Source organism: Scatophagus argus, chromosome 1 (genome assembly GCF_020382885.2).
Source record: "Scatophagus argus isolate fScaArg1 chromosome 1, fScaArg1.pri, whole genome shotgun sequence".
Lineage (NCBI taxonomy): Eukaryota > Metazoa > Chordata > Actinopteri > Scatophagidae > Scatophagus > Scatophagus argus.
Genome location: NC_058493.1, coordinates 26,620,163 through 26,643,424, shown reverse-complemented (window position 1 = coordinate 26,643,424; position 23,262 = coordinate 26,620,163). Strand labels below are relative to the sequence as shown.

Sequence of the window (23,262 nt, the reverse complement as noted above, 5' to 3'; positions counted from 1 at the left end):
AAGACCCTAGATGGAAAAGGTTTGTACCTCTTCAACACAAATGAAGCAGTACAGTTTGTTCAAATTACAAAAGAGCTATGAAGACCTTCAACCTGCTGCTGAAGTCGTCTGATCTTCTCCGTTTTTGACCCGTCACACTCATCTGTGTCATCCTTGAGCTTGTCATTTCGTCTGGCTGTCAGCCGGTCATTTCATTTCTGCAGACAGCCCTGAGGCTGAGGCAGGCCGACACCAGCTGACCGGTGACTCAGCATGTCACTGACTCTCTCTCTGCTCCCAGCTCTTCCCCCGGGTCTTTGACCCAGATTTACACTTCCTATGCTGAGTACAGCTTCGTGTTGCACAGAAAAGTGTCTCACTGTTCTCATACTGTAGCTGTTGCATGTGATTCATTTTTCTTTTTTTACTCCTTAGGTTTGCGTGAATCAGAGGACATTTTATACACTGCATGTGAAATGCATTTACAACACATGCTGGAGGGCCTCCTCCTCTCATGTCATAACCTTCCATACTGCTTTCCAGCTTCCAGCCATGATGTGCTTAGGCTGCTTAGATTACGGTATTCTGATTACACCAGGGGTGTGTTGCTTCAACTACAGCAACTGTCAACCCTGCACACCTCGATGAGGACTGTAGGCTAACTGTTGTGGAATACAGTGGGTGCCTTTTCTGAAATTCTCCCAGGAACTTAAAGTTTTGTTAGTGTGTTTGTGTTGGGCAAATTTAAGCAGTAATGAATTAAAATGTTTGGTTTTAGATGCGATTTGTGCATGTGATGAGAGAACAACATGGGCTCATTTGTGGATGCTGGAGAGGAGATGTGAAGATGTCTGGAATATCTATGATCTGCTGATTGTTCTCTGGTAATTGTTGTGCTTTAATAATGGTTTCCATACTTGACCAGCACTGAGCTTGATTATTCCTGGATTATCAGAGCGGTCCTTCTTCTTAGATATGACTTTGTTTGGAACAGGCTGAGGAAGGAAACTGAAGTGGTTTAGTTGTGGTCAGAAAGTGCCACAACGTCATCCCCTTCGTTTAGTTTACTTATTGTATTCTCACTGCGTCAGTATTAAATATACAATATTCAGCTGACCTCTGCTGATGTGCTCACATTACAACAACATGAACTAGAGCGATCCATTCACCTGTTCTGCCTACTGCCTCCTGTCCACTGGGAAAACCTCACACCACACAATCTCTGGTGAAACCGGAGCAGCCTGCTGGTGTCAGGACAGCCATACTGGGACCGGATGTGACACATGTTTAGCTATTTGACCTACTCATACTCAAGGTCAGCAATTTCAGAGGAAACTTCCAGATGAATGTTATCTGTTAAGTTTTTGTCCTTGAGGTGACTGGAAGATAATCTGTCCAGCAAACTTCAGCCTAATCAGAGACCTTTTGAGACACTTTGCTTAGTCTTCAGCTCCCAGTCTTGGGAAATCTCTAACATCATAATGATGTTTTTTTAAATAAATGTTTTCAGGGATCATTAAAATCTCCTCTGCTCTCCATTATTTTACTGGTAAAGAGCAACTGGCAAGAACACCTTAAAAGATGCTGTGTATTCATTCACCTGGCGGGTGGAGGAGTATTTTCTCGCAGGGTGGGTGGTGCCATATGTGGTCCTGAGGTGGAGCTGCACTGTGGGCCCCATTGAGCCTCCTGATGCAGGACTACAGCCGTACTATTGGCACAGTTGTCAGCTGTGAGTTGATGGTCGTGTCTCAGCTGCTGTGGGCTTGGCCTCTAATAGATGGGAGGAATCTTTGACACACACACATCATCACACACACACCCTTAGAAAAGAAGCAGCTTCACACACATCTTGCTCAGGCCCCCAGCAGCCCCGTTTCCCATTTGCTGTGACCAGATAGTGTTTCATGTCTCGGCGGGAGGGAGTGGAGGAGGGGGTGGACACAGTCACTGGGATGAACACCTCTACTCTCCCCAGTCAGCCAGCAACTGTCTGGGACACACACATACAGAGGGATCTCCACTGGAAATAAAAGAGAGGATTACATTCACCAAGCACGTCTGAAAAGACTTTTCATTCTCTCTTCTTTTACCTCTCTGTCTCTGCCTCCTCTTTCTGTCTCTCCTCAGCCAATGAGAAGATTGATGATATCAATGGCTGTCCCAAGAGCCGTTCTCAGATGGTAAGTGACCTTCTAAGTTTGTTTTGGCAGAATGCTGTGAAATTTACCTCCTTGTGTGTGTGTGTTTGTGTGAAGTAACACACCCCTTTGATGTCTCATCTCACCAACACATGTGGCCCTCGCTGGGTGCTGCGGTGCATAAGTCACTAGTGATTCCCTGTAGATGGGAAGGGTTAGCCCATTTATTTTTACTTTTGTGGTCTTGCGGGCTGCCGTTCGTGAAACCTCTGGCTCAGACTTCTGGCAGCTGGCACACAGTTGAAAGCATCACAGGCTTTGGTTTTGGGGCCAGTTTTGGCTCATCTTGTTCCGCTTGCAAAGACTGATGACAAAGAAAATGTTTACTGCCAGTTATGATGATGTCTCTGCTGACATTTAGTGGATATGTAAGTGGGATTTCCTTTGTAACTCTGGCGGTGGGATTTCATTGTTTTCACAGTTTTGTGTCCTCTGTGGGAAATGAGCCGACAGTGCCCTAGGCAGGGCTGCCCTCGGCTGAATGTGAAGGGTCGTAAATTGGGCCAGTGTGCCAGCTGAGGGGGCTATTTTTGGCCACCAGCCAGACTACTGAATCCTCTCAAAGCACCAGAGTGAGAGAGAGAGAGAGCAAGAGAGAGAGATACACGCCCATAGTTAACAACTGAGGAGGAGGTGGAAGCACAGCTGATCCCTGAACCCTTTTTCATTACTCACATGGACAAATATGAGGGCATCCTGCTTCTAGTGCTTATTCAGTATTTTAAATTGGTCTGCCGTCATGTATGATGATGGTCAGTGTTCTGCAGTACTTCACATTTTGGCGCTGATTTAATTGTCTTTGTGAGCTACAGAAACTTCTCTCTGTAGATATGTTGGTGGGTTACCTGTCTTCACATGACCTAACGTGTGGTCATCACATCATGGCATCACAAAGCCGGTTATTAGCTATCTATGTTATCTCAACATTCCCCTTTGGCCACGTGAGCGTTCATTATAAGCAACATCATCAGAATAGATAATAGATTTTTTTTTTTTTGTCTTTGTCATCACAGAAATGTACTAACCTACACGTGAATATGGCCCAACCCCCTCTGTACTCCCTGTGCTGCTCGCTATCAATTAGCCCTTTACCATTAGTGCTAATTACGCCCCCCAGTTGCCTGTAATTGAGCGTTCTGCACTCAGCGCTCACAGTGGTTTGGGCATCTCTCTGTGGTTTTGTCATGTTGTTATCAATATCCTTCGCAGCCTCTCTCACATTCTGTTGCTCTGTCATCTGCAAACACAGCATGACCTTAAATAATGTCTTGAAGGCTTTAAAGACAAGAAAATAATAAAGAAGATAATTTTTTGGAATTATTTAAAGACAATGCAATGGTTATGTGTTTTTCATAGATGGTTTGTGTCAGTCGAGAGGGAGACAAAAGATATTTTGTGTGCATTCAAGCCATGTGATATTGTTTATTGGATAAGGGCTGTCAAAATATAAGGTAAGTTCAGGTATTGCTGTGTGTGTGTGTGTGTGTGTGAGAGTGAGTGAGTGTTTTGGATCGCAGCGTATAATCTCACTGGGTTCTTCAGCTTTAAAGCAAAATCTGAAGCACTCAAGCAGTGCTAAGGGCAGGTGCAAGCGCAATCATTATGCAAATGTCTGCTTTGTGTGTTGTTGTACTGTCAAAACAAACATACACACACACACAGACACACACACACTCGGGTCCTGAGAGTTTAGTTGGCAGCTGGGGTGAAGGAGCATGAGAGCCCACTTTTACTGCACTTTATTTCATCGCTTTCAAATCCCTGAAAGCTTCCAAAGCTGCTGCCAATTGCTACCACTTAACTTAAACTCTAAACGAATAAACATGGAAATAAGCTCCATCAGTGGAATGAACCATACAACACTCACGCTAGCTGATTAGCATGCTGGCTAAGCAGGACCAAGAGAGAGGCTGTTTTTACAACTGTCACATCCTCGTTAAACGGACCCCCATCATCGGGTCATTCCTCTGCCACCCAGTCAGCTTCTGTGTGTTTGTGTGTCTGTCTGTGTGGGTTCAGCCCAGAGAAAGATTGTTGATTTGACACTGAGCTGTTAAAACCACACAGGATGTCACACACACACACACACACACACACACAGATAAACATGCTTGGGTTTCCTCATCCAAATATCCCTCGTTAAGGCAGCAGCTTCTCTAATGAACTAGTTTTCACCTGGAAATTAAACTAAAGCCTAACATTTCATTGTTCTTGTCTCAGTGCTATTAAAATCTAGTAATGAATTTGTTTACTTAATTTATTTTTACATCAGATACTGTGAACCACATTTTTTCAAGACCAAGCAGAATTTAAAGGGACTATTTTCAGCGTATCCAGAGGACATTTTTTAAATGGATTTTCTATTTTTTCTGTCTCTGCTAATTAAATTGCTTTCATTACCATTTCCTGCGCAGTTGACCAACATATCAAAACATAGACCAATATCTCTGCTTGAGCTTATCAAATGGCTTATGAGTAACATGCCAGTGTCTTAAGCCGTTTTCTGTGGCACAACGCATTTTTTTTTGCTTTTTCTGAGTTTCCGATGATGGATAGATCAAACTCGAATGGGCAGCGATAAATGACACGAGACACACGAGACACTTAAAATGCATATAATAGAGAATGTTTTATACAGTGGTGTTATAGCAGGGCATATGATGTAATGCTATATGAAATATATGTTATATATCAGTCCATATAATGATTTATAATACTTCCACTTCCTCTACACACTTGTCACAGCATATAGTGTGTTTTTTAGACACGTGAGTCTCGGGCTGAGCTCTATCTCGGACTCCGTTGTCTCCTCTGGTTCCGAGCCTGATGCTATAGCCGAAGGACCGGGGCTTGGCATCTTACCAGGGACCGACGGCTCCGTGTCTTGGCTGGATGAAGTAATGGGATGGATTGAATGACAATAGTAGGGCTGGTTGTAGGCTTAGTTCTCTTAATAAAAAACTTTCAATGTATCAACCTCTTTTCTTTTTCCCTCGTTTTGTCGCATTTATTTTCTTTTTCGTTTCAGTTAGGCAACTTGCTGACTAAATTTTAAAACGCACACAACTTAGAGCAGTGAACAGGACCACAGCCAATCAGAGGCAAAGACCCGTCCGAGCTCTGTCTCTTATTGGTTTAGACCACGATACGATCCTACCATAAGTGTGGTTTGCTCACAGGAGAACACAGAGAGAGTTGATGCGCTTGCGAAATAAATTTATGTTTTCACCTGGGCTGCATCAGGTGTACCAGTGCGACCTAGAGAAAATATTAGTCGCAGAAATATGAAGATTATCTATTACTCATTTCATGGACACCCTCTTGGATTTAATCATTACTTGTGTTTGTATTACCCTGTTTGCTGGACCGGTTTATCCTGTCCAACCTGCGTATTTTCTACTGCTGCAAAAGAGAGAGGCACGAAGGTGGACTCAAAGATGGCCACGCAGGTAGAAACCAGCAGGTCCAGGTGTTTTAATGGACTTGATGAAAAACACTGCTGACAGATGAAAAACTGTCAGCAGTGACAGAAGGGAAAAAAGGATGCACCTCTTCCGCTTGATGCCAGGCTCTTTGCTCATACTCTGTGTTGTGTTAATGCGTTAAAGTGGTCCGGCAGTAAAGCTTTTCTTTATCGCTCACCATGTGTTTATCCTACAGGTGGAGTCTCACTAAAAGTGACACACAATTTTTCATCTCATGGGAATACACCCAGGACTTAAGTGTGCACGAAGTTACAGACTGGTGGCTTTTTGATGCAGATGAATTTAGTATTCTTTTCCATGGTGAAGCTTGATACAGATAAGCAGGACAAGACCCAAAAGATATTGTATTAATGATTTAGCTGGCTGGTTAATGTTTGATCAAAGGGAGCGGCACTGTATTTGTGTGTGGGAGAGAAAGAGAAATTCCCAACTGTGTCAGCTGGTCAGAATTCAGGTAACCACATGACGGACAAAAAAAAGGGGGGAGCGATTACAGAAACTGTTCCTACGCAACCAAAGAAACCTCAAGTCTATTTCTGAGGGATCAGACCTTTAGTGACCATGAAGATGGTTTGTCTTCCACATGAAGTCTTCCGAGCCTTGGGCAACAAAGAAACACCATCTCCAGGGGTTAGGCAAAATAACAAAACACTTGACATGAATATTGCAATCCAATACAGCAGCCTGGCAACAAAAGCTACTTCTGTGGAGCTTGTGACAAAGAGCTGATCGCATGATGCGCAGCAACGCGTTCATGTCATTTTGTTCTCCCCTCGTACATACTGATAACACGGACATACTGTGCTCATTTGTTGCATAAGTAAGTCATCTGTTGGAATAACAGTTAGTCTATTCATAGGAGGTATGACACAACAATAAATTATAGAAGAAATTATCCCAGAAACCTCAGCCTTGGAAAAATGTGGCCTCTTAAATGAAAACAAATTTGCAACAAAAGCCTTCTGAAAAAGCAAAGATGTCCCAAAGTTGTTTTTCACATAACAAATCGAAGCAATTTAGCCTTAATTGTTCTGTACACAGTTCAACAGGGAAATGTTTGTGTAGCCACTGGAAATTTTTATAAAAGCCAAAGCATCAGGATAATTGGGAAACTCTAAAACAAAAATGAAGAATAATAAATCTTAAAAAGAAATAACAAGAAGAGGCATGTTGAAATATTGCAGACGTGAATAAAGGCAGAATATGCTGCTTAAGGTTGATGCGTGTGATTTTGTGTCATGGTGGCATTTTATAGCAATGAGCAGTGAAGAGAAAACCAGTGCTTCTCTGAGGTGGTGAAAGCTCAAGAGAGACATCATCAAGTGTGCTTGTAGCTGTTATCTGTGAAAGCCCCTGAGAGAGTGAATGTAAGTGTAGACAGATGCTGACAGATTTAAACAGTCATACAGACACGTGACACATGTATACTGACACGACACGTTGTCTCACAGCTGTGTTACGTGATCAGAGTCCACAAGACCCAACAGTTAGAAAACCGAAGCCTGTGTCGTTAGACTGATAGATCAGATTTTGCAGAATATCAGGCCGTTGTCAGAAATATCGGATGTCGGGTGGTGTGGAGGAGGTTCTCACTTGAGCAAACCAGCACACCTGCACTGTTGGGCTTTCTGCAAAATGTATCCTTTGTTCAGTAAATCTTTTTTGGAATTAGCTTACTGTTTGAAGAATAATCCAGGTTTATTATGACTTGAGACGAGTTGATTGCTGGGATCTGGGAACACAGAGACAACACTAAAGTTACGTCAGATAAGAATCTTTTCAATAAACCTCCAGGTTAGACAAACTTATTTGAAGGAGAAAACATTTAAACAGTACAAAAATGACCCAAACTGTCCATTGTAAACATCCATCATGAAATCATGGGCACAACCACAAAAATTAGACTGAAGTTGTAGTGAACCAGAATTCAGTTAAAAGGCAGTTGTTTTGTTGTGGTTAGAGAACTAATTAAGAGTTCAGAACTCTGATGTCTGACTTCAGTTTATTTTCAGCTCAGTATCACAGATGTTGTCCCAGTTTGTTTTGCAGACCTACAGTGACAACAGTCAGTCTAGTTTCAGTTGAGACCCCTTGATGCTGTCTTTCTGTCTCTGTTTTATAATAACAAATAATAAACTTCTGGGCAAAAAGCAAATTACTTGCAATGTTCTAACGTAAAATACAGAAAATAATAGACTATGAGCATTAAGATCGGCCTCAGTATCAGTCTTAAAAAGCTCCTACCAGTCACATCCTGTCTGAGACTCGCAACACTCCCTCCCTCCCTCCCTCCCTCCCTCCCTCCCTCTCTCTCTCTCTCTCTCTCTCTCTCTCTCTCTCTCTCTTTCTCTTTCACACACACACACACTCACACACACACAACAATAGCATCCGTGTGATGGGAAGAAGTGTTTGCTCAGAGGGCTGTTGGCTGGCCAGACGCATGCTGCTGCTGGGAGTTCAGCAGGAGGTGGATGGAGGTGTGAGGTGAGGCAGGACAGTCACATTGCAGGAACAGATCACACATCCAGGCAGGTAGGAGTTACCATTGGTGTCGATCAGTGTTTGAGAGGAATTGTTGTGGATTTCTGACTGGACTTGTTTAGATGTATTTTGTTTTGATCGGCAAGTAAAGTAGAGATGGAACAAACATTTTTTCATTTACTCTTTTGGCTGTGTCTTCAAACTTTGTCATGTTACTTTTTCTCAGGTTTGTTTTCATTCATCAGTCAGATGCTTGAAGTTTGTGGATTAAAATCTCAAAATGACCTTTACAGTCTTTTCAGAAAGCAGCTCAGTGATATAGCTCTTATTATTATCTGGGTTTGTTTTGGTGTTTGATGGTTAGTTTTCTTATTCCTGGTTAAATGTGATCTCATACAACATCTCCAGGAAACCTGCAGCTAGCAGTAGTTTCAGTTGTTGATTAATTAATTATTGGTCTTGCATGCATTTGTAATTCAGACTTAGTGATTGATTTAGACCAAATTATGAAAAGTCTTTTATTGTCAGGTGAAGTGGATATTAAATATGAGGAAAGCAAGGGTATCTTTGAATTTATGAAGTTGTAAATGGCAAATGGTATTTATATTTACTTGATTGTCATTGTCATCGTCTTCTGGGTTTCAGGCTCTGTAGTTGATTGGATCATAGTCCTCTGACTTTTCTGAGCTCTTGTCCCTGCAGGTTTCAAATGGCAAGAGGTTTCAGTATTTATACCCCCGAAAGGCGGGGCTTGGGAGCATCTCAGCAGGACAGGCCTGGCATTTGTGATGGGGTATCTTTATGAAGCGTATTTTCTGCAGGCTGCTGCTATTTAAACTTCAACTACCAGGGAATTTGGGGCAGTAGGGGTGTGGTTCAGTCACTCAGAAGAAGTTTAGGCTGGGGGGTATTGAAGAAAGTCTTTGGATATGTTGGTGTGGCTAAAGGTGCATTTCAGAGAGGTTTATTTTTAAGGACCCTGTGGTATTTGGAGAGGGTCATAGTCTACATTCCTATTGTTGCTAGGTTTTCTGCTGTACCACCTCAAAGGCTAACATATGTCAGCCCCTCTAACAGCTGTTTCTCGGGTTAGAGGTTGCGGAAATGACAGCACGGGCAGCACTGCTGTGTCAACTCAGTGATCTGAGGTCCGTCAGACTCTTCACATACTAACATGGACAGACAGTATATTGATAGATTATATGCACGATATTGGGAAATGTGTTAGCCAATAAACAGGGCCCATACGTGTTCCCCAAGGGTTCAGAACAGAGGGAATAAATCAATGCTTTAACACCGCACATCTTATTAGAGCTATGGAATATTAAATCATTCTTCTTTGCTCACTGTGTCTCAGCCTTTCTTAACCTCAGGTGTGCATGAAATGCTATAATTTAAAATTCACAGTTATCTTATCGATCATGCTGCGTAAGTAATCCACTTCTATCGGTATCAAAGGAAAAAAAATGTTTGTTTTGGATCCCCGTGTGTCACTCTGCGTTAGTGGGCTGCAGTAGTCGCCGTCGAGTAGTAGACGTCACTAAAGGTAATATGGAAGTGGGCTGAATTGATTGAGAATATTGTAGTGGTCACTGACTAATAGGAACATACAAGGGGATGTGTCTATTCATAATGTAATAGTGAATGTAACTGATAAAAATATGATAGTAGTGTACCACTAGTAATGTGGTAGTGGATATAGTTGATAATAGTACAATATTGGGAGTAAATAATAGTGATGAAGTAGATGTAATTTGTAGTAATACGGTATAGAGAGGACAGAACAATAGGGATTGCCTGATTGCCCAGCTGATGATAGAAAAGAGGGGGTTTACTTGATTTGGGTTCATTTGTGGATTTGCCAACAGTATCTACAGTAGTACTGGTAGATATACACACATTTTAATACAGGCAGATGTAAATGAGGCTATTAATTCAGCTTCTCTCCTCGCAGCCGGATACTTCCTAACAGGAGAACCACTGAGGGAGCTGTAGGTCAAGCTATATTTAGTTGGTGCATATTAAGAGTAATCGTGGCATTAATCTTTAGTGAGCGACACCCTCCAGGTTGCAGCCCACACCCAGCCTCGTTTACAAAGGACACGGTTCATATGTATTTTAATTTAGAAACCACTTGAAGTATCACTGCTCTACATCTGTGCTGCCTTGGCTTTGAGCTGTTGTTCTTTCAAAATACTGTAAGTATATTGTAGGAGATTAGCCTCACTGTGTTATAAATCTACCTTCACTTGTAATAAATGTCATGCTAAAAAAGATTTAGCATGTCTTTAACCTGTGTGTGCAACACACTGTAAAATGCTTTTAAATGTCCATTTCAGTCAGTTCTTGTCAGTTCTTTAGTCAGCTGCCTTGTCTGAAGTACCACATTATAGCCCATCTCTGTATGTAATATGAGAGAGCATCGGCTGTGCCATAGCCATATCATTTCTGTTTTACCTGGTGTGTTTGTTCATTGAAAACAACAGTTGGTAAACTTTGATCTCTCTGACTCTGCTAGATGACTTGTTTTATGTGGTTTACTTTGTGATTACATGGGTCAGCCAGCAGACTTGATGTATAATGGGTCACATGGGCTCTAAACAAAGCCAGCCTGCCTATCAAATCCTCTTGCTGTCCGGTGACAGCTCAGCAGTCTGCTCAGGTTACCATGGCTGTTTTCATAGCAACTTATTCAATGTGGATGGTTCGATGCTGACCGAAGTCTGCATTGTTTGGATCCTCTTTTGACTGTCTGACTAGCCTGAAATTTTTAATGTGCCACTCCTTTACAAAGCCCTGATTGTCCTATACAAGGTTCATGCAGTCACCAGAAATCATTGACTGTCAGGATCACTATCGGTGTGATTGTCTGTCATGTGAATTCTAATGCAAATCTGGATCCATAAGCAGATTAAATGCTTGTTAGCATTTATATTATTAATATAATACATTTAGAGAATTATGAGGTCAAGGTAGATTTGGGAATTTTCTTACTACAGTGTAAGATTTAAAATGTCGGTGAATATTGATGGCTATACAATCTGTCATTCCAATATTTTACGCCTTGTCATGTTCAGCACCATTTCTCTGAAAATTGTAACAGGTTAGCACATTTTTTTGCCAGGTCCTTTCTAGATAGCTCTGTAGATCTTCACTTCCAGTTTTTGCTATCGCACTCTCAGGAGAAGCGTGCCAAATACAGTCCAGCGCGCTTGCTCACATTATACAAATATGCAAATGAGGATGAAAATGTGCAGGGTGCAGTGTCTTACAGCTGTGTCTGCGTCTCTCTGTCCAGATTGAGAACATTGATGCCTGCCTCAGTTTCCTGGCAGCCAAAGGAGTCAACATCCAGGGTCTGTCTGCAGAGGGTAAGCTGGGCTGCTGCTCTTCTGCTTTCATTGGAACAAGAGAGGTAGACGCAAACCTCAACCAGGCCAGGTCTAGCTACTAAACAAATGTCTTTTGTGCTGTGGAAAAAAGATAAAGAATGGCAACTTAATACTGTGAGGCATTGTTATTGGCATGCTTTTCTGCCAGGACACACTACATTAGTGCCAGACAGTACACATTAATACATGCAGGCTGAGTAGGGGCTGATTACACCATACATAGAACTAATGTACCAGAAAGCTCATAATAGAGCAGTGTTTAAATGTAGTCTTCAAAAAAAAAAAAAAACAAGAAAAGACTGATGTTGGCTTCTTACATGATATTTTTCACACAAGGAACCTGGGAAGAATAATAGTAAGAGTACAAAGACTAAGACTAAAAGTCTTATCTGTGGGCAGAACAGAGTATCCGAGGACAGTGTTGTCCCCACACAGCAAGAAACGCGAACATGCAAGTCACATGCTTAAGCCAGCAGTAGACAGCAAATTAGATTGTATAAATACAGCAGCAGAAAATACCAGCATGCAGCCTGCCACTGTGTGTCATGTCAGTGCCAGATGAAGGAGCTAATGAGCAACTGAGCTCAGAAATCCTCAACAGCAATGGACAACATGACATTGCTGGACAGCTTCAACTCTCTGCATGTAGGGAGAACATGATTGAGGGTTTTCAAAATCTTCTGAGACCATTAAACTCAAACATACAATTTGTTTCTGGTCGCAAACGCGTCAGTTTTTCTGTCACTTTCAATTTAGTTTTGAGTACACTGCTGGCTTACTTTGCATAGATATAAATCAGACTTTCTGCCTGTGTCACTTAATATGAGTAAGCTGGTAAAGGCAATAAAAGAATGTAACATTATCGCATTATAAGGAGAAAATACTGATAGGCCATATCAGCCAGTAAAAGCAGTGGATATAATTCTGTCCTGTGGCATGTTACTAGCTTTAGATTCTTGGTACAGAACAGCCCTGCAGCTATAATTGTGCATGGTTGAGGTAATTGAATTTTTCTACAACTTTCATCCTCAGTTTTGTCTCTGTTCACCTTTTTCGCCTTTCTTTTTTTTGTGTTTTAATTCCCCATTGTCCTTCTCCGTGACCAACAGAGATTCGCAATGGTAATCTGAAAGCCATCCTCGGCCTCTTCTTCAGCTTGTCTCGCTACAAACAGCAGCAGCAGCAGACCCAGCGGCAGAACTCGCAGCCCTCTCTCCCACCTGCCGCCCAGTGCCAGAGCACGCACCCTCCCCTGAGCCAGCAGAGCAGCGCCCCGGCACAGCTCAGCCACTCTCCGCATGGGACTCCTGCTCTTACAGCCCAGAAAGCAGCACAGGCCGAGATGCAGTCCAGGTGAGGGTCGCTGGCCCATTCATGCAAACACTGGAAACGGGAAATATTAGGAATGTAACCTTGAAACTGGGTGAACGGGTTTGAATGAATTCTTCACTTTCTTGCTGTTTCTGCTGTTCTAATCCATCATTTTGTCATCTCAATCTTGGCGTTCCCACTTCCTGTCATTTATAACTGTAAACCAGACCTCTCTGTCTCTGTCCTCTTCCATATCTCTCTCTTCTCTTTTCTTTTCCTCTAGGGATGGGTCTCAGAGTAAACTTCTCAAGTTCTCCCTTGGTCAGAAAAAGACCTCTAGGTCAGCTTCTTCTGCCTTTCTGTTTTCTTGCTCCTCCCTTACCTCCACAACACCTCCTTACCCATCCCATTCCTGGTAATAGGAAAGTAGAAATTGCCCATAATCAAGGATAACATTTCTTACATACTGTGATGAGTTTCATGTTGTTTTTTTGTCTGTGATTAAGGGCAGTATCTACTACAAGCACTATCTAATATGCATGAGTGGTAGTGTTGAGCAGATAGGAACTAAAGCTCCAGGCTCCATTTTCGGACGTCCCTGTCTGTCTGCCTGGCAGCGCGCCTCATTTGGCAAGTCTGCTAAATGGGCTGTGAAAGACCTTTAGATAACCCTTAAGTAAGTGTGTGTGTGTGGGGGGGGGTTGCTTGACAAGCACATCCCCCATATAATGCAGCCTTAATAATTAACACAGAGAGAATCTGTGGCAGACATGTGCATCTATAAAATGACAAAGTATCAACCTTCTGCGCGTGTTTGCAGTGATGCTCTCAAGTTTTTTCATTCACTTTTGCCTCTTTTTTAGCATGCAGTTTTGTATTACATGATGATGCACCTTGAAATTGGATTTAGGATGGGGTTTTGCATGCTGCCCATCCCAGATTCTGTTTGGATTGCAACTGGTCCACATCAGTTCCTCTCCAAAGCAGTGCAATGGCCCCACCTTCTGGTCAGCATGTCTAACTACACGATGAAAAGTCCAGATTCTCCTGTTCAGTTTTAAAGGCTTCAGTCAAAAAATATACAGATTTCCTCCAACTGAGCTGCATTTTATAACTGCTCTACTATCGGCATGTGACAGTAAATGAAACTGAAATTCCCTTACGTTCAACATGCACAGTTTGCAGTGAAAGCCTGTTTTATTTGTTTATTATATTATATGTGTGTGTATAAATAGATATATATCACATGTATGTGATATATATCTATAGATATATATCTATAGATGTTATTTATGTATTTATTTATTTATTTTACAACAGACATGGGGGGGACGTAGATTTTATGTTTTTTTCATAATTGAAAGCCAAATGATCTGAGGCTACTCTTGACTATATAATGTGGTAAAACTTATTACCTTGCAATGGCCGGATATGAGATTTTCTGTAATGTATACAAGAGCTGAAAGGGAGAGCTGTAATCTGCTTATCAGCATCCGCCTCACAGTCCCTCAATGATGATGATGTCGCCACTGGTGAATTAGCATTTCATTAGCAGTCTGTGTGCCACGGCCTGGTTAGATTACAGCTTGGCTCACAGACCTCACCAAAGGCAACAGATTGACTTACAATATGGAATCAAGGTGTCATGAATTTCACCAAGCCTTATCCGTGGCTAGTATATCCCGTCTAATCCATGCAGGGAAATAAAGGAGCAGGACATGTAATCTGAGGCTGCTGAGTTTGCAGGTCCCCTGGGATGAGCACTCTGTCAGCCCATCCAACCCTTTCACAGAAGTCCACACTGATATGAGCTCATCTGTTTCCATGAGATTGCTGTAGGTGTATAGAGGGAGGTGGGGCCAAGAAGAGCAAGCCGAGATTACGTTTGTTAAATCGTGCGTATATTCTGTTCCACGAGTCTTGACTTGTAAAGCTCAACACATCCTTAGTTTAGTTAGTTAGTTTCATGCCCTGACAATTGTCAATTACATTTTACATTTAATAATAATTCTTTGAAACTATAGACCACATGGTATTAAGTAGTATATTAAGTATGTAAGAATATTAATATAAAATGTCAAAATAATTCACCAGTCAATTGAGAATGAACTGTTGAACACAAAATGAGAAGTCGATCAATGGCAGAAGACAAGAGACAAGACAACAAGACAACAGCTTGGGTTTCCTCACCCGTAGTGTGTATGTGTTTGTGCTGCAGGTGACACCCAAAATAATTAAACATTAATTGAACACTTTTCTTACAGTATACAACATATATAGCATGATAAGGTGTTTTGTTTTCTCTTTTGACCATTACTTTAGACAGAGACTGAATTCTTTATTAGTAGATGCCTCTGCAGATGTACCAGCATTGTGTACATTTTGGATGACAGTAACAGTAACATGAGGAACACACTTGTACTTTTCTTTACGTTTTTGCATATGCTCTTTGCAATTGTAAAAGGACAAGATTCTCCACATTTGCCAGTTAACATCATTCAGTCCTAATTAGGAGATACATTCCTGTTTGAGCTTAGAGGCTGGATGTTCGTGTATCCCAGAAGAACTATGAATGTTCTAAAAACTGCACTAAGTGAATGTGTTTCCTCAGTGAGTGGGATGAAGGCTGTATGTGGAATATTAACAGGGTCCGTACTTGAACTTTCATCACATTCGGTCACTGTCCCAAACAAATTTAGTGTATGTCTTTTTTATGCCCCTTTTTGTTCTTCCCTCCTTTCTCTTCTGTGTTTATCCCTCTCTCTCTTCCTCTTTCTCTGAATCTCTCTCCATCAGACTTCCCGGCCCTTCAGCGAGGGTGTCCACTGCTGGCAGTGACATCCCTCCAAGAGGCTCGGTCAGTGCTGCTGGGAACCGACGCAGCCAGGGCTTCAGTGACAAGACCAAAGCCAGCTCACACCTGAACAAAGGTAGGCCTCGCAATGTATAACCACACATTGCATACTGATATCCATCATCATAACAGTTGGGGTGGACTTGACATCTTATTATATATATATTATATTAAGTGTGTTTCAGCTGAGAAACAAAGGTTTGTGTGTAAAAGAACAAGAAAGATGTTATAAAAGAGACCGTAGACTTACAGCTCTTAAATTGTTGTGGTGTTACGGACACATTTAAGGTGACTGTGAGTTCTCTACGTACTTTTTGTTATGGTTATTTACAATAGTAAAATAACCATAATAGTAGTACAATAGTAGTAATATTAAGTTAGCTTTGTTGCTTTGACGCCGAGTAAAAGCTTTAAGAGCCGTGCCAGAAAGCAGTGCAAACAGCTGTATTAAGAGAAAACAGCAAAGGAGACTTTAGCATAAATGGCCTCCTTTACGAAGGTCAATTCAGTTTATTGTGTATTTCAGATCATAAGATGAAAGGTCCATTCTCTCTCACTGCAGCCTCAGTGACTGTTCTGTGCAGTGTAAGTAAGGACAGATCTGAAGCTCTGCATTTGGACCTGTGTCCAGTTATTCCTTTAAGGTAGCTGTCACAGTGTAGAAGGTGAGGTGATGACAAGCTGTGATTTACTGGGGTATGAGTTTTGTATTGTTGTGACCCTTTGGCTCCTGTGCACAGACTGTGTTTGTCCCTGTAGGCGATGTTGAGGAGATGATTGATCTTATGCAAACAGTATTTTTTTTACTTTTATTTCTGAAAAGACAGAATATATTTCTTATAAATCATGTCACTTCCTCCAAAAGTGAAAAAGACATCTTAATTGTTAATCAAAGTACAATTTGATTATTGTTTTCTGCAGTTTCTACCTTCATTGCTTCTTTGTGTTTACGAAAGCTGATAATCGATTGCTTTCTTTGTTGTCACAAGACAACAATCTGCTGAATTGAGTTGTGTTTTTTTTTTTTCTGGAGAAAGTCACATGCATGAATTAGCAAATTTAGAACATTTATTTTGCAGCGGACAAAAGTTAAATATGTCCAAAACTGAATGGCAAGTTACTGAAACTGCTGCCAAGTGTTTTATGAGATTCCTACAGCATGCAATTTTGATCTCCTGTAGCATATGCAAAATTTCAGGCTTGATGGAGGTATGTTTCTTAATAAAAAGATCAACAGGGATTGTAGTTACAATGGCTTGGCTTGTAGATTTGATTGTTCATAACCAAAGTAGATATTTTCCGGCACAGTTGCTCATCTTATGTGCTGATGATTTGACCAGGAGTGTTTTCTGTTCATTCATTTGATCCAGCAGTTGGTCTCTTCACATTTTTTGTACAGAATTAACATAAAGAGCTCAACAGTATGAGCAGTGTAGTGAGCATACTGTTCACCAGTTCGCTTCCAGAAAGTGACTGAGAATTAAGAATATGCCTCTTTTCTGTTGTGTGTTAGCATGCGAGTCTGGACTGTCCTCTCACAGCTTATTCCAAACTGCTCTGACCCACTTTAACTCATTGTGCCCAGTGTTATTGTCCTGCAGAACACAAACTGAGTGTTTGGCAGTGTATTAGACCAGTGTTGAAATAGCATCTGTCACAACTCAGTGGGCCAAAGCTTTATATAGACTGTGTTAGTGTTCACAGTCTAAACTCATTACTCTGCATTAGACAGAGTATTCTGACCGCCCACAGAGAGAGGCAGGCATAGAGAGGAAGAACGTGTGTGTGTGTGTTTTAAATAGTGACAAATTAACTGGGACCAACACTGCAAGCAGCACAGTGGGACATTTACTCAGATATGAGGCTACACTGGAGATGGTGGAGCTTCTCATCAACAGTTGTCTGCCTGCACCCCAGCGAATTAAGAAGCGATGCTATCAAAGGGATAGTGACATGCTTATTTGCTTTTTTCGTGTTTGTATGCTAAATGTGAAGCTGCCGCTAGCCACCAGTTAGCTGAGCTCAGCATAAAACTGGAATCAAGCGAAAATGCCCAAAGCTCAGTAACTAAATAGATATAGCTTGTGGGGTTCATCTTTACAAAAAAGTGTAAAAAAAAAAACAAAAAACAAAAAACAAAAAACTAAACAAGAGGCAATTGTTTTCTTGGCCCAGCTGTCAACCTGCTGGGGTCCCGTGTTCGCTGTGAGGTTGCTATGCTAACAGCTGAGACTCCTACTAACTGACTGCTGGCTGTAGCTTCTTTATGGTACAGCCATGAGAGTGGCATCTGTCATATTGATCTTGACATCACAGCAAATAAACACGTGTTCCAGAAAGTTGAACTTCTTTTATATTAAAAGTAGTAGTAGCATATGTGGTAGCAGTAGTAAGTACTACAGTCTTTCCCTAGAACGCACCAAAGCTCAGCTAGAGATCAGATCAACTGATCCAAATACTTCATATTAACAAAATTAGCTTACCATTCTGACTGGCAGAATCACTTGTTGACCCCCACCCCCTCCCTGTTGTTGACGTACTGCCAAGCCCCTCCCCTTTACCATAGCCCCGCACCACACTCCTCCTCCTTCTGCTTCACTCTTGGGATGGCTGGCCATGGTTTGGGACTCTTCCCTTTCCTCCTGTCCATCTCCTCCTTTTCCTTCCTTTTCCTCTGTTCCTCCTGGACATCTGCAGCACTTATGAGGTTAGTCAGCATGCACTTGTAGATCACCTTGAGCTAGGCTCGCAGGTTATAGTTTCAGAAGTGTAATTTGCATTGAGATTTTGAAAGTATAATTTAAAGATTTAGTTTTATTGCAGTTTTATTTAAGAGCCTTTTTTTCCTAGAGGACAGGATATCAAGAGTGTCTTGTGAAGATTTAAAGGGGTTTTAGAGAAATTCTTTGTTTGAATTCTTGTTTCTTTTGTGAGAAAATGACACTGAATTATAATTTCCTTTTGTTTCCAGGGTGTCACTAAAAATCTCAGTGTTTGTCTGATATTAGTTTAGCATTGCATGTTGGGACTTAGATACTACACATTATGTTACTCATGCTTGTTACCACAGATATAGATGGTTAGAGAGACACCTGCAGCTTTTATTGTGAGGCCAGATCTGCTCTGTGTCAATGGCTCTGACACTAGAATGGAGTCACGTTACTGCACGGCTCTACAGTAAGGAAACAGACCTGAATCTTCTCTCCTGCTCTGCATTAATACAAGGTGACAACGTCTGGGTGTCCACCAAGTGACACAGAGCAGAGAGAGAGGGAGAGAAAGCAAGGGGCACCTGAAGCTGTGTGTGTGTGTGTGAGAGAGAGAGCTGAATGAATAGCTTTCTGATGAGCTGTAGCGTCACTGTTTGAGTGTATTCATGTGTAGAAACTTTAAAAAGTTTCTGTCTTCGCACAAAAGCCGGCTGCCCCTCTCACTTTTTGGAGCACAATGGCTGAGGAGGGAGAGGGAGTGAGAGTGCAGGCTTCTGAAATCAGAACACGATGAGTAAGCAAACACCTGCAGCCCCAAACTTTGTGCCAGTCTGATTTGTGCTGATTTTGCAGATTAAATGTCTGTGAAGATGTCAGTAAATGAAATAAAGCTGACCAATCAGGGGGCACTGTTCTCACGGTGCTCTTTCTGTGCAGGACATGTGAGAAATCTTTCTCTGACCTTTGGGTTGCAAAGCATAAACATGTTTTCAGCCTTGCTTTATGTGAAAGACTCGTATATAAGTAGGGCATTTTCAGGTCAGCAATTTAGTCACTGACTGACTGAGAAGGTTTAGCTTAATGTCTTGTGACCAGTGCAACTATGAGGGTTTGGAAGGCTTGTGATGTCTAACGGTATCAGCCGACACTGCCTCTAATGCATTTACTGCTTGTTTTTTTTTCCTGCAAAGTGGTCACAGTGCCCTGCAGAGTGTATTCACTCTGGTAATGAGTCCTGTATGAGGCATAGAGGTTAAAGAGATGGTTCACTGCAAATTCCAAAATATATTTTTCCTCCTTCCTGTAGCATTTGTCCATCTGGATTATTTTGGTGTGAGTTGCCAAGTTTTGGAGCTATCGGTAGAACTATTCTCTTTCTATCTAACTACACCCACCAGGCGTATCACTGCACAGAAGGAGGGATGCATCTACTCATTGACAAGAGTTTCGCTAACTAAGATGACTAAACTAGCCGACATTAGAACTCCCGTGAGGAGGATGTCATGAATGTTACATCCTGCACTGTCTCTAGCACAAGCCTCCCATCCATGAGTAAAGGCAGACTTCCTTCTGCTCAATGATATGTAATTCTAAAACGTTCATGTTCAGAAAGAACATAGTTCCTATGTATAACTGCTCATCACAAAGTCTATGGATTATCTTCAGTAAACGGGTTATGATTTCTGGAGACACTGCTGAATTTTATCAGTGTTTAACACAATTATCCAGTCAGATAAATTGCACTGCAGGTAAACAGTAGAAAAATATGTAGTCTTGATTTTGGGGGAATTGTCCAATTGTGAATTGAAGTTGTTGAGCAGGAAAAACATCCCCCCTCTCCTATACTTGACGTGCATGCACAGACACGTACACACAGACAGAGTGTTGACACTTGTGTGAAATTACACGGTTTTCCTGAGCTTTAGACAAGCATTAACATACACGAACACACACACACACACACACACACACACACACAGCTTTAGGTCCACAGGCGGATTTCCCAAAATGCCCTGATGTTATCAGGAGGCTCTGAGAGGAACAGGCAGCTGAACCAGCCCTTTAACAGAGTCAGAGAGAGTGAGACAGGTTTTTATGGCAGACAGGAAGTGCAGTGGTGGTCTCTGATCCTTAAGGTACTCCTCTGCTGTCATTTTCTGCTTTTAATTTTATGCTCTAATGACTGCTGTAATTAAGCAATTGAGTTGTAAACAGAGAAATTCTTTCAACATGTTTCCTCAAGCAAACAGCTTGACGAGCACAGTGAAATGGGCAGTGGTGCACTTCAGTTCCAGGATGTGACCCAAGACTACACAGAGTCATTAGGTCATTGACCCATTCTAAGGGCCTGTCAAGACCATTCTGTTTATTTTTGAAGGGAAAGTGCTTAAAGTGCTTAATAATGAAAAGCTGGTCTGTCAAAATGCAGCCAGAGGTAAGACAGATTCCACCATGGTGGCAATTTATAACCAGAAGATTCACTAGCAAATTTTCTACCTGGTCTTTACCCACTTCCTTGTCGTTTAGTCTTAAAATGTGAACCTTTCTCAACATATCTGTGCTGGAAAAAGAAGACACACGTGGCACTTTTTTCCAAAATAAAATCTTTACTCCACCTTCTGGTCACTTCATTAAAAAGTGGAACTAGCAGGTTCAGTTAATAATGGCAGAAAATTGCTGACTGATGCTTTGGTAGTGTTATAGCTGGAAACCTTGATTGGGTTTACGATGCAACAGTGTCCAAGTCCATTACTCTTGTGTCACTTCAGTCACAATATGTTGAAGATTGACCACTTTCCTTCACCCTTGGCAACTCAAGTGGAGTGTGCAAGTCCCGGTCACTGGGTCCAGTCCTGACAACAACCAGTTATCCCAGTGTCCAGGGCCTCTCTGTGTCCTGCCTTTCTTCTTCTGTTCCTTTCTGACCTGAAAATCCAAGCTGACCCAATTCACGGATAGCACAGACCGTCCTGCTGGCCCACATCAAAGCTTCAGTCATCCCAAACGTGCAGTGCCAGTCCCCTTATTCTCTGTGCCTGCTCCATAATCACAGCAGGTCCCCCTCTCATTCAGCCGCCTCCAATAGGAAGCCAGCTATTAGCAACCTGACCCACTTTTCCGATTGCTAACTGCTAGCACGGCTAATTGGGCTCTAATCACTTCCTAATGGCTGCATTGTTTCAGACTACTCTCACTAAATGCTAAACAGGGAGAGAAGGGAAAGGCGGCGAGCAAGCGCCTATTTCCAATTAGGGCACGAAAGGTGTCGTAAAAATGAAATAAAGTGAAGAGCCAGATGACAAAGGAGTATACAAGTGGGTTGAGTGTTTAATTTTCTGCGTAAATGCTGGCTCAATGAAACCATATGATGGATGTGGAATTGATGTTGCTACTGTGACTTAAAGGCGAACTTCACTGATGATGAAATGAGCACTGTGGGGGTTAATTTTTTCTTGTGTGCAGCATTGGAAAGGCAGAGAATTTATTTATTTATTATGCATAATCTTTGGTCGCAACAAAAATTGTTCTTTCTTTACAAAGTTTTTAAAAATCACAATAGTGTGAGATAATGCATTATTTAAAAAAAATTCAGCTTGGTTCCCAAAATGAAATATCATTCTTAACTCTGTGCTAAAGCAGCAACCTGCATAGCTCTGTGTTCTTTCGAGATACTGTCACTCAAATGATTGAAGCATGTTGAAAAACATTGTGAAAGAACCGAGAAATCTTGATCGCTTAAACTCACTGGTTTCAGCCCTCAGTCCTTCATTGGGCACAATTTATATAAAGCAGTGAGATTATACACATAATATTTAAATGTCAACAGTCCAGGGGGAAAAAACATATTGGAAAAAGTTTGAAATGTGCTTTGTGACTCATCCTAAGAAAACACGAGTATGAGGAATTAGCAAGAACCAAACTCCGATCGGTCTAAGGTGGTGACTACAGTTGTGTGAGAAGGCACAGTAGCAGCAGTTTCTTGGAATAAATGCAGGTTTGTGTGTGTGTGTGTGTGTGCGCAAAGTAAGAGGAGTGTGTTGCAACAGAACTGTTATGATTAATTCCACCCAGCACTCCCTGTACGGGCCCTCTCTGACTGGCCGTTGGAGTTTGAATATTCAAATGTTAGTGTTCTGAACTGCGTGCTCTCTGTAGCACCACACTGACAACATCATCAGCCCTCAGGATACTCTCAGTTAAAACAGTGACTTACACCAGGGATTTCAGCTATTATCTTGCTCCTTCGGTTATTGGTAAGTTGAGATGCTGCTGAGCCACTTGTTGCAGATTTAGCCACATGTTATCTTCTTGGTTGATAAATCTGTAATGTTTTACTGGAGTTACTTTGCACTGCAGAAACAAGGCTTTCTGTTCTGATCATCAAGTTGAACTGTGTTTTTATCCTGAATCTGATCTACAGGGACTGAGTACAAGTAAGCAGACATTGTTTCTTTGTTAAGGAGAGGGACGGAGACCAAAAGTAGTCCATATAAGTACAAGCCTTATAAGTGCAACAGCACTGCTTCTTGACTTGGCCTGCTTGGCAAGACTTTAAAGTACTTGAGCCTGCTCCTCATTGTTTTTATAAACAGTTTGTGATGGGCTCCTCTCATTGTTAGTGCTGAGGGGTTTTTAACAGTTTTGGTGGCTAGACTGAAGAAAAGTAATGGTACATTTGGATGCATTAACACAGGCCACCTCCAGGCCCTTATAAGGCCACGTTGTGTGGGGTCAAAGCAGATTCACCCTCAGCATCTGGTTTCTCTTCTCGCTCCGACATCCTACCTCTGCTTTGACTTTTCCTCCTCGGCTGCAGCCTCCTATCTCATTGTTAAATAAAATGTC

General features: G+C 41.8%; 1 protein-coding gene across 10 annotated transcripts in view; it reads left to right on the top strand.

Annotated features, from left to right (window-relative positions):
• nav2a (neuron navigator 2a) overlaps window positions 1–23,262 on the top strand; it is a 189,898-nt gene that overhangs the window by 116,286 nt on the left and 50,350 nt on the right. For 8 of the 10 annotated variants that reach the window (XM_046395136.1, XM_046395150.1, XM_046395119.1 and 5 more), the window contains 4 exons: window positions 2,110–2,162; window positions 11,448–11,520; window positions 12,651–12,894; window positions 15,649–15,782. In XM_046395136.1, the coding sequence (XP_046251092.1) occupies window positions 2,110–2,162; window positions 11,448–11,520; window positions 12,651–12,894; window positions 15,649–15,782 (504 nt within the window). Of the gene's footprint in view, window positions 1–2,109; window positions 2,163–11,447; window positions 11,521–12,650; window positions 12,895–15,648; window positions 15,783–18,294; window positions 18,414–22,009; window positions 22,671–23,262 lie in introns of those variants that run through there. The other 2 variants (XM_046395165.1, XM_046395173.1) reach the window with 2 other exon arrangements.